Source organism: Podarcis erhardii (assembly GCF_964252035.2).
Source record: "Podarcis erhardii genome assembly, chromosome: 1".
NCBI lineage: Eukaryota > Metazoa > Chordata > Lepidosauria > Squamata > Lacertidae > Podarcis > Podarcis erhardii.
In genome coordinates this window covers 27,909,669-27,921,742 of record NC_138497.1, presented here as the reverse complement: position 1 = coordinate 27,921,742, position 12,074 = coordinate 27,909,669, and the positions used below count along the sequence as shown (strand labels likewise).

Here is a 12,074-nt window from a genome sequence, read left to right as displayed (position 1 = left end):
AACCAGGAGAAACAAAGCACTGTAAAGTGAAATTCTCACTGACACACCTATTATAAGGCAATTGCTTGATTAAGTTGATTACAGAGGAAACCTCTCTCACATCTGCTTGAATTCAACAGGTCTTTCTGTGCTAAAGACATAGGGGAAGGCCTGCCAAACCTTTGGGGCCAGTAGCAGAAGTGGAGGTAGGACCAGGAAAAGGTGCAATCTGCTCATCAAACCAGAAAAAGTGCCTATATCAGTTACCACTGTGCTTGTTTAAAGAGAGAAGCTCCCTGCACCTCTCCTCTGTGATGGGGGCTGTTCAATCCTAGCATCTAATGAAATCTGGGCATATGGAACCTCTACTTGTGCAACTTTCTCTTCTCCTCCCACCCTACAGCTCCCAGTATGCCCCCAAACTCCTGCTCCAGAGGGGGAAGGGATAAAGTCCTGTTGCATCTGCTGGTGTGACAATGGATATTGCCAAAGTTTCTTAACAGAAGGAGAAAACAGTTTTGGATTTGTGCAGCTTTAGGTTTCTATGAGTCGTTTTCAGATGTAACGCTAGTCTGAAAGTTACATAAAGTCAGTGATTATAGTTGACGTGGCATTAGGAGAGAAGTTAAAATCAGGCTACACATCCTGTGTTTATCATGCATGAAGCACATCTATTCTCAAGCATGTTATAATTAGATATCTAAAAAGGTTTCATAACAGTTTAGTGACTACTGCTTTGCTTGCAGTTTCAAACCTCTGGGAGATTCCAGGTTCAATACACTTTATTAACACTGGATATTCTTTGCACTGAGTAGCTGACAGTAATGGACAAAAACTGTCAGCCACTTGCCAGTTAAACTACAATGGTGACTCGTGTGTATACTAGTACTACTACTACTACTACCCACCGCCACCACCAGGGAGTGGGTGGCGCTGTGGTCTAAACCACTGAACCTCTTGGGCTTGCTGTTCAGAAGGTTGGCGGTTTGAATCCGCACAAGGGGGTTGCTCTGCCCTGGCTTCTGCCAACCTAGCAGTTCAAAAGCACACCAGTGCAAGTAGATAAATAGGTACCACTGTGGCAGGCAGGTAAACACCATTTCTGTGCACACTGGCACTCGCCACAGTGTTCCATTGCACCAGACGCGGTTCAGTCATGCTGGCCACATGACCCAGAAAGCTGTCTGCGGACACCGGCTCCCTCGGCCTGAAGCGAGATGCGTGCCACACCTCAGTCACCTTTGACTGGACTTAACCATACAGGGGTCCTTTACCTTTTTTTACTATTACTACTACTTATTGTTATTGTTGTTATTATTATTATTATCACCATCATCATCAACAACAACATATATGAATCAATTTAAAGATACTGTAGAGTGTGTTTTATTTTGAAACGTAAGAGTAAAATGCACTTAACTATGATAAAAAAGCAATGTTGACTGTTCTTTGGAAATAAACAGATTTTTGCATATCTTTACACTTAAACCTCTCTAATGCTCTTCTAGAGGTGGGAAATATCTGAGAGTTTTATACACATTCGCTTTCCCTGTACTCAGTTCCACGTTTAAGACCATAACAGCGCAATCTTATATCTTCAGCTGGCTTTATTCTCATATAAAGAGATTGCAACCAAAGAGGCTCTGCAGACTCACAAGCCGCTTGCCTCTTGCCACAAGCCTTCCCCTTATTAAAGCTAGAACTGGTGCAAAGCAGCCCTACGATTGAGCTATGAAAAGCAGACTTGTTCCTTAAGTAGGCTCCATCAACATTTTGTACTTTTCCTCACCATGAACTAACAAGCCGAAAAACAGCCTTCCATTCCTATCCCTAAAGTTCAAATCCTCATAAATGCCAACTGGTCTTTAAACATTTGAAGATTCTCTTTTTGCCAGTTTTGTTTAGATCAAATTTCCATGGGAGGCTGTGGACTCTCCTTCCTTGGAGTTTGTTAAGGAGGGAGAGTTGTTGAGCTTTTTTTGCCCAGACACTGCTGCTGACTGTATTCTGGATATGTCTGGGAAATTCCGGACGTATGGCAACCCTGGATCTTTAGTTGAGATTCCTCGACTAGATGACCCATCCAATTCTATGATTCTAAACCAACTGATTCTGTAGCCCTGTGGTGAATGCAAGGAATGAAAGGGGGTTGACTACACAGCTAAACAAAGCAGTGCCACTTTAAACCTGTATCAAAAGGGAATATTAGCAATTCTGATGCCACAATTCCATACCCTTACTTATTCCAGCTTTATGTTCTATAATTAATAGAAACAAACTTCGACGAGAAGAATTGGATCTTCTACCACTGAAACTGATGCAACCCAAGGAATAGTATTTGTCACCATTAATGGACTGAATAAACCACATCAAGCCAGTGAAAAGCTGAGACCACAGGTCACTATTTCCTACTATTCTTGAGGAGTTTTACCAGTTTTACTCTTAATTTTTTAAATTCAACTTGTGAAAAGTTATAAAACTTCAATTACACAGCTCAAGCAAAGAAATATTCTTGCAGGGAAACACAAGCCCAAAACTTATTTTTTTTATTTAGTCATTAATTCACTTTTATCTTGCACAGGGCAACCCAAAGCAACTTATAACCAACCAACCAACCAACCAACCAACCAACCAACCAACCAAGATTACCTGCTTTTTGTGCTTCTACCTCTTCCAAATCCTTATTTAATAGGGATGACAGTTCTAGAGAATTTAGCTCCTCCAAAGTTCTTTCCTTTTCCTCCTCTTGGCTTCTGAAACTCTCTCCATCTTCAATGTGAGACTCAGGTTCATCAGAGTCAATGAAGATCTGACCTGCTACCACATGGGTTCCAGCTGAATGGTCTTTCACCTGTTCCTCAGAAGGCAAGGTTGTCTAGGGAATGAGCAGCAGGGAGAATTAAGTAGATAAAAGCTTCTGATCACCTATCATATGCAGATTTTTGACAAATGCAAACAAAGCTGGGGTTTTTCATATTTAGGCATACACTAAATGCATTCAAAGAGTCAAAGGATTTGAGCATTCTTCTTATTTTGAATATGTGCCCTGTTCACTCACTCAGACTTACTTTCAGAATCTAGTCTATTGATTTAACATGTAAACCTGCTCTCTACTCACAGCAGCTCATCTATTTCCTACTACACTATCCTACCCCAGCCCCAAATTTCTTTTGGTGAGATCAGATTATGACCATTTTCTTATGCAAAAGAACTTTGGTTTCTCCTCTCCATCCTCAAACCCCTGCACCCCCCCCCCCAGATCTGCTCTGGAGGGTATCCCAACCTGCCATAGCAGGGACATCTGGAGGGTTTGGAAGACAAAATGAAGAAGACTCTTTGCACTACTGGATGTCCATTCATGCAATGCTGGATCTTGCCCACCATTTTTTAAAATCCAAGTTGAAATTACTGTTTCTGCTCCATGTCATGGAGCAATTATGATTATAGTCTAAGGTACTTGTGTGTATGTATGTATATTTATTGCTCTTTTTACATTCCACCTAATAATTCTTTTGTCACCTGTTGCTAACTGGAAAATTCATATTGGTTTTCATCAGCAAGAATCACACACAGAGATTCCGTGCTCACCTTTGATTCAAAGGGCTCCTCTTGAGTTCCTTCTTCATCTGCAAAATTAAATAGTACTTTAATATAAGTTAGATGGAACAAAGGCACCTAAATTTTATTGAACAGAACGGGAATCTCCTGGAAAGTATCAGCCACACAAAGCCTCTGTTTAAATTTGTAAATTTTTACAATTTCAAAAACAAAATATCTGAACAAATCATGCTCCCATCAAAAGCGTGGTAGAACACTTATTCTCCCATCCCAAATGTCACTCAACAGTTTAAGTTGATTGTAGATATTGGTATCTTTTATTGGCACCTGATCTCTGCAATGTATAAAATATATTCTAGAAATAATACACTGTATTAGAGACAAGCTCTTAATTTTATAGCTCTACTGATCATAGGTAAAGGTAAAGGTACCCCTGACCGTTAGGTCCAGTTGCGGATGACTCTGGGGCTGCGGTGCTCATCTCGCTTTACTGGCTGAGGGAGCCAGCATACAGCTTCTGGGTCATGTGGCTAGCACCACATGGCGAACCAGAGCAGTGCACAGAAACGCCGTTTACCTTCCCGCTGGAGCAGTACCTATTTATCTACTTGCACTCTGACGTGCTTTCAAACTGCTAGGTTGGCAGGAGCTGGGACCGAGCAACGGGAGCTCACCCTGTCACGGGGATTTGAACCGCTGACCTTCTGATAGGCAAGCCCCAGGATCTGTGGTTTAGACCACAGCACCACCCGCGTCATAGAAGAACCAAAAAAATAGCATTTCATAGAATAGCTCACAAAAAGGACACTGATAACCTAAGATGAGCTTTCTGAAACAGGCTGGTGGCCCATCTAGTCTAGCATCCTGTTCTTACAGTGATCAACCAAATGCTCTGTGCTGTGTAAAGAAATACTTTCTTTTTATCTTATATTATCTGTTTTCATAAAGCTTGCAGGTTAGCAGTGAGAACTTTGGTTTCAGTTTACTTATAAAAGTTAAATCTGCTGCTTTATTTAATGCCAAGCCAGTCATTCTGAGTCTTCATGGAAGAGATGTAGAAGCAGCTCGGGGGGGGGGGGGGATACCACATTATTAGAAGTCACCTAGTGGCAGACAGTGCAAATCCTAAGCAGATACGATTTCATCAAGATTTTTAATGAGCAGTTCTGCTTGCACTGGAAAAAACCCTGCTAGAGAACTGCAATGACGATACAAGGTCTATTTTTCTTTGAAAATTTATTTGTTTTATAACTATGAAACTGAAGTGATTATGTAATAAATTCCATATATAAGCAGACTAATATTAAGAAGATGTATAAAGAGAGAAAATATCAGGTTACAAATAATTTTAAATGGAACCCACTGAACCACCGGAACTGGTAAGTGTATTTTCATGTGTATCTTTAAGAGTGAAGCAAGCAGTGTTTCATTCTCATTGCATCATGTTAACATCTCTCTGAAGGAACAAGCTCTATATTAAGTTGTAGACAAACACAGCTGATTGTTAGCAAATAGATGTTCTTTCCAAAGCAAGGAGAAAAACAGGTCAAGTTTATTTAGTTGTTTTTTTTAGTACTTATACAGTTTTTCCCTTAAGTTCAACAATTGATTGATATGTGAAACAAAAATTGGTGGAGAAGGGCTCATTGACTCTGTTACTGTTCCCAGTATTAAACTCCTAGAAAACAGATTGACATTTTATCTGCCCAACAAAAAAAGTAAATTTCTTTTAAAATAATGTGAGTAAAATAATTATGAGTATTCATATACGGATATACGGCTATTTGGAAGCTTACCCTGCTCGTATTTATTTTGACTTTCCATTATATGTTTTGGAAAGTGGTTTGTCCATAATAATTTATAATAATAATAATAATAATAATAATAATAATAATAATAATAATAATAATTTATTATTTATACCCTGCCCATCTGAACAGGGCTGCCTTAAGATGTCTTCTGAATGTCAGAAGACATTCATGTCCATCTATGGGTTCGGTATCATTGCCCAGTTTGATGCGACCACCCAATCTGGTGTGATGAGTCCAAACTGTGGCGTTTGAGACAACTCTGAAGAGACCATCACCCAATTTGGCACAATAGTTCCTGAAACATAGAGGTGATCTATATTTGGTTATCATCATATGACATTTTGAATCCAGATGGTGGGCTAAAACTTTCAAAACTGAGAAGTGTCTTTTCTGCATTCTGGATAGCAGTATGATATAACATGCTCATTCCCATCAGTGTTCTTACACTTGCAATTACTTGTAATGTCTTCCTGGTTTTTGTTTGAATATAGTATTAAAAATATTTTACAAAAACAACACCTGAAAATACTGTAACCATATTTGGTATAAAAGTAACAGGGCTGTACACTGGATTCAGCCAAAGCCCACACTGAAACAGGCTGATCTGTGTTTGGACCAAATTGAGTCAAGATAACCCCAGGCCAAGTCACCTTGAGCAATCTAGGACTGTGTGGGAAGGAGAGTCAGCCAGCATCTGCAAAGGGCAGCCCAGGACTGTCTGCAAGAGGACTTTCAAGGAGTTCTGGCTGAGTGTGCCTGTTCCCAGCAGGGGAACACACACACACACAGGGTCAAACTGAACTGAACCCTGCACAAAATAGCTGCTGGGATTTGCAGGAAGAGAAAACCTAACCCCAGAATCAGGAGAGGAGAAGAGCTGGCTACTGTCCCTGTGCTGAGCCAGTGCCAAAGGACAGTCAATCTCTGGCCTCCAGAGTCATGGTGACATCTGATGTCAGTGTCAACTGAGGGGTGAGTGAGTTGGTCCAGCTTCAGTGGTTGCTTCCCATAATGCAGCAAGTGGCCCAACTGTTGGGCAAGTGGCAGTCATAGAGTGGGAGAAGGTGGCACTGGTGGCTGTGGAAACAGCTGGGGCCTGAACCACACTGAGCAGGGACATGTTGGGGGCAACAATGTGGGCGTGGGGAATGCCAGAATGGGGATGCCAAGCAGGCCTACTATAGAAGTCGAGCATGGGCAGCAGCACTGCAGGAATTGCACACCAAGGGTGCAGTCTTGGTAGTTGCAGGGGTCTGCTTTGCAGGGATCCTTCTTGCTTGGAATGTGTTTAAGTAGCATTCAGAAGCCCTGAATCCACCTGCTCTCTGTAGTGTGGTCAGGAGCAGGGTGAAAAGAGATGTTCCCCAGGCTAGGTTGGGAGCCTGGGTTTCGGGTTTGTGTGTGTTTGTCTCTGTTGGAGAGCTCTTTTGGGGGTGGAGAAGCAGTGGAGACATCTTGAAATGTACATTGCTGTTTTAAAACCCCCCAACAAAAAACCAAAACTGGAACAAAGATAGGCAAATTACCTCTAAAGTCAAAATAGCTACGGTCTCTGATTCCTTATTTCCAGGAAGTGCCATAAACTTTCTCAAGGTTGAAGAGACAGAAACTAGATGTTCTTGTCCCTGAAAGGCTTTATGAGCAGACTTCCTGCTGGATCACATGACTGATGCTTTCAAAACCCATCTCGGGTATTTGTCAGCATGTTATTAGAGTATTTAAGGAAGCCTTTGACAAATTGACCATACACACACTCTGGAATATCTAGAGCCAATTCCAGATTTCAGTCTTGTCTTGAGCTGTGCACTTTTGCCAACTGGTCTTTTTAAATATACTTTGAGTGAAATCTAATGAAGTCAAGTAGACCGACTGAAATAAATAAACTTGAACTTAAGTCCATAGATTTCAATTGGCTGACTCTGAATACAATTTAGTTGGCTATCACCCTGTGTGTTTAACTTATGAATTGCAAAATGCAAGGACTGTAACATAAATCTACATCCATCTAGAAAAATGTGGTATTTTTGTGGGAAAGGGTTTGCATTAAAAAAACCTTATTCCAAAGTTAATTACTGTATGGCAACCAAAACTTCACAAGTATTAAAATGCTTGTACCAGAAGATAGGAGGATGACACATTGCATGTGAATGGGCTTATCCAATGAAGTCATTGCATCTGCAGAACCACTTCCATTCATGTCATGGAACTTCTCCACCCACCATACACCAACTGCGGCCATCCTCACCCTCACAAATCTGTTCTGGAGATTCTCTCAACCCTCCAGAGTAGATTGGGGGATGAAGGGAAGAAGAGGGAAGGGAAGTTCTATTGCATGAGCAGAAGTTACTGTTTGGTAACTTTCCTTTTTAGTGTCTTGGTCATTGTAAAGGATAAAAAGAGAACCCTGAAACACACTTCCTGCATAACACAACTAGCCACATTGATTGATTCCTTTCTTCTGCTTCACAGAACTGATTATCCTAAAAAATACTTATGGGAAAAGTCCAGATGGCTAGTTTAAAACAGCTAATCATATCTTTGGTTGAGATAAGTTGCCAAGTAGCACAGAAAATTGCTCACAGTACTAGTAATTCATAGCTGGCAACGTTTCCCTTTTTTAAAGGGAAATTCCCTCATTCCGAATAGGATTCCTCGCAAGAAAAGGGAAAAGTTGACAGCTATGCTAGTAATTAAAACTTCCACATTAAGTTGTTTAACAGGATGGGAAAAGAAAACGGCCAATGAATCTTTAGGCTGAGATAAAACTATAAAATTGAGCTACCGTGCATATGAAAAAGGGATTAGTAAGTGTTCTGGTTTTAGCAACATACATGCAGTGGTGTTGTTGCAGTGTAAAATACATTCAAAGGTACACTATACATTCAAAATAACCAGTTACTTGCAACCGCTGCCCCTGGGTTAGCTATTCAATATGCAGACACTCTCCAACCCCTTATCTTTCCTCAGCTACATGCCCATCCAGACATTATCTCTGTACAAAGATCTGCATTAACTGCCAATCTGAAATTCAAAGGGTTACTTTTCATATATAAAACTCATAACAGCATGGAACCATTTACTTTAGGATTGCCTTACCCCATAAATGCTCACTTTGATCTGACACAAAGTGTTATTCTGCACTTGTAAGGAATCACTTTCATTGTGACACTCTGGAACTCCCTGTACACTGACATTAGGCAGGTGTATGCATCTGCTGTATTGTTTTCAGTGCCTACTAAAAACTTTTTTGTTTGGGCAAGTCAATTCAGATATGTAACACTAACATGTATTTTAATACATCGTTTAATACATTTTAACTACTGATCTTATTTATAGTTTGATTTTTGCTGGATTGTTTTTAACTTTGACTTTTATTGCTAACTTTAATGCATATTTTATTTTATGTAAACCACTGAGAGGTCTTTACAATTACGTGGTTATACAAATTCCATTAAATAAATGAATAAAGTTGTGCCCCACTGACCAGTGTTATGAATCTCTGAGTGCCATCTGTTATGAGTATCCAATTCATTTGGGCTCTTTGCTGCATCACCAGCAAGTGAATTCACTGCCTCCTGCCAGCAAACCCACAGGAACAAATGAACCAGAGAGGCATATGAAGAAATCACTGGGACGCCAAAATTCACCTACATAAGTATGTGGGAGTAAAATCCAACATCTTTTCCCATGGCCCAAGCAAGGCAGCTTAGTGGATTACCTGCTACGTGAAGTCCCCTACATTCCAATACTGTAGAGTCTAGGGTCTTCTCTCTTTTCTGCCCAAGCTTTAGACACAAGCCTTATTTAAACAGAATATGGGCTACAAGGACACCCTTGCCCATATACACATTCCATGTGTGCACTTTGTCAAGTTTAAGTGCACTTGTCTCCCTGCCACTCACCACCAATCTATTAGCATAGAACGTTAACGTCTGTTAGGGAGCGGGCAAAGGCGGGAGGGCTCTGTTACTTTGGGTAAGTGGCAAGAATAGGTAAGTGACAGGCGTTATGCATGGGAATTAGAATGAAACACCTTCAGTCAACTCATGAAATGTCAAATGTGCTGCTATGCTGCACAACATAAACCCACCTGAGTCAGCGTGAGTGTGTGTGTACGGGACGCGGAAGAGAAGAAAGGCAGCAATATTTCAATTTAAAAGTAATTTAGGAGACAGAAGAAAAGCAGCATCGGGCCAGCCATGTCCCCAAAGGTTGCATCTCTTGGTGCAGCCAAGTTACAACAGTCCCATTTATTCACACATCTGAAGTATCTTCGCCCCACTTGCTAGCCCGAATCAGCTCAGAGAGATCAATTAACAAGACCTCTCCTTCCCCGGGCTTACAATCTACCGCAAAACAAACAAAAAAAAAAGGGGATGGGAGGGAGGCGGCGGCGGCAGCAGCAAACTCAGGCACTAGTTTTTAGTTTCCTAGCGATCTCTGGCAGGGTAGGTGCCAGCAAGCAAGAAGCTGCATGCAGCTGCTCCTTCTCCGGGCAATGGATGAGAAGACCAGGCTGGTCTCCCCCAACTATTGCTCTCCAAATTCACCGGGAAGCACAATGCCAGGTGCCCTACGGAGCATGACCTATGGCGTAGGTGAAGCCTAATTTGACAAGGCACCGTACAAGCAATTTCAATGAGGGTGATGCTGACCCTGCAAGACAGGTGTGTGTGTGGGGGGGGGGTGTAACGGGGGGAGATCCCCCTCCCTCGGCCTCCCTCTCAGCCCCTAGGTGGTGAAGGCCGCCGCCCCCCCGCCCTCTCCCAACCGCCTGTCACTCCCTCCCCCTCCCCAAACTCGGCCCCAGGAAGGCGAGGCCCCGCCAGGAGCGCCATTACTGACCAGCAGCGGCAAGGCCTGGAGCCGATAACAACAACAACAACAACGCTAACGCCGCCGTGGCCCGCAGCAGCAGCGACGGCGCCGCGACCCGCCTGGCCGGCTCCATCCCTGTCTCTGAGGGTTCCTTCCCCCGCCGTGAGAAGAGACACCAACGCCGCTGCGCCGTGAGGGGAGCCACGGCTCCCGCCCCGCCCACTCGAGTAACCACGCGGCCAGCCAATCGCGCGCCACCGCCTCAGCAAGGCGCCCGCGCCAAGCCGGGCTCCTAGTGGCCAGCCGCCGGCGTCGAAGAGCGCCGCGGTCCCATTGGCCGAACCGTTCCTCGACATGGCCTGTCGGAATTGGACGAAAAGCCGCCGAGGCCGACGCTCGCGTCACTGGCCTGCCCGCCCCGGCCAATCGGGTGCGGAGAAGGAAGCCGCAAAGTTCGGCGCCCAAAGAGATATAGTACGAAAAGCATATTGCTTCCGGTTGCCGATCGAAGTTCCCTACCCATGAGAGCCCGGCTAAATTAATGGAAAGCCGTGAGCCATGAAATATACCGCTGCTGAAGAGCACTGCATCTAAAGGGAGCCTCTAACCCTCTCTTGTTTTCATACGGGTGCCTGCACTGGTGTCCTTCCACCACCTCTGCCCCTTACATGGAGGAATCGACTAAGAGCAATCTTGAACCGCAAGTAGATGTATCAAGGACATTGAGACTATAGCCCTTTGATCTCGCGGAGACCTCACCTAACACAGGCAGGGCAACGCGAGCAGCAGGAACAGGAAGGACTACAATAGCCAGAAGGCATTGTGCGAAGGCGCGCGAGTGTATCGAACGCGTCTAGGATACCCTTCCCAAAGGCCACGTTAAGGAAACTACATTACCCACAATGCCTGTAAATAATTAGAGAAACGAAGCTATAGAGACACAAAAGTTTAGAGTCAAACTCCGTCGTCTGAAGCTGCTTTCTCTGAAAGCCTGGTTCTGAGCTCATACCAATAACAAACATAGTTGGTCTCTAAGGTGCTACTGGAAGGATTTTTTTAAAATTTTGTTTCGACTACGGCAGACCAGCACGGCTACCTACCTGTAACTGGTTCTGATCTAGTGAGGCTTGAATTGACACCTTTCCAGGAATAATGAATAGTGAATTATTACCTTTCCTTGTGATAATACAGCATGCTGTCGTCCCCCGCCTCCCCCTCAAGATAGTAGCAAAGGCAGAAGTCCATACTCTTTGCTTCTTCGGTATTTTTCATGTAGGGAAATATGTCCCTCCCCTTTAGTTTTGAATAGTTCACATTTCCCTTTCAGTGAAAATGGAAATATACTATACAGTGGTGCCCCGCAAGATGAATGCCTCGCTAAACGAAAAACCCGCAAGACGAAAGCGTTTTCCGATTTTTTACAATAATAATAATAATTTTTTATTTATACCCCGCTCTCCCCAGCCAAGGCCGGGCTCAGAGCGGCTTACAAACAATAATAAAAACAAGAAGAAAGATTACAACTTAAAAACAAAAATAAAATACAACATTAAAATAATGGAACATTAAAATATTAAAATGTAGCCTCGTCACAGGAGGAGAAGGAAAAGAAAAGAAAAAAAAAAGAGAGAAAGAGAGAGAGGGAGGGAGGGAGGGAATCAAATTGGCTCCAAGCCAAAGGCCAGGTGGAACAACTCTGTCTTACAGGCCCTGCGGAAAGAAATCAGATCCTGCAGGGCCCTGGTCTCATGAGGCAGAGCGTTCCACCAGGCCGGAGCCAGAGTTGAAAAGGCCCTGGCTCAGGTTGAAGCCAATCTAACTTCCTTAGGGCCTGGGACCACTAGGGTGTTGCTATTTATGGACCTTGAGGCACTCCGTGGGGCATACCGGGAGGGTTTAGCGGCTTCG

At 43.3% G+C, this 12,074-nt stretch overlaps 1 protein-coding gene across 1 annotated transcript in view; it reads right to left on the bottom strand.

Annotated features, from left to right (window-relative positions):
- The window catches only part of SEL1L (SEL1L adaptor subunit of SYVN1 ubiquitin ligase), a 36,074-nt gene extending 25,686 nt beyond the window's left edge, over positions 1 to 10,388 (bottom strand). The window contains exons 1-3 of the mRNA XM_081856836.1: positions 10,194 to 10,388; positions 3,568 to 3,605; positions 2,629 to 2,854 (exon numbers count right to left, since the gene is read on the bottom strand). Coding sequence (XP_081712962.1) covers positions 2,629 to 2,854; positions 3,568 to 3,605; positions 10,194 to 10,299 — 370 coding nt within the window. The 5' untranslated portion in view covers positions 10,300 to 10,388. The remainder of the gene's footprint in view (positions 1 to 2,628; positions 2,855 to 3,567; positions 3,606 to 10,193) is intronic.
- Positions 10,389 to 12,074: the final 1,686 nt, after the last annotated feature.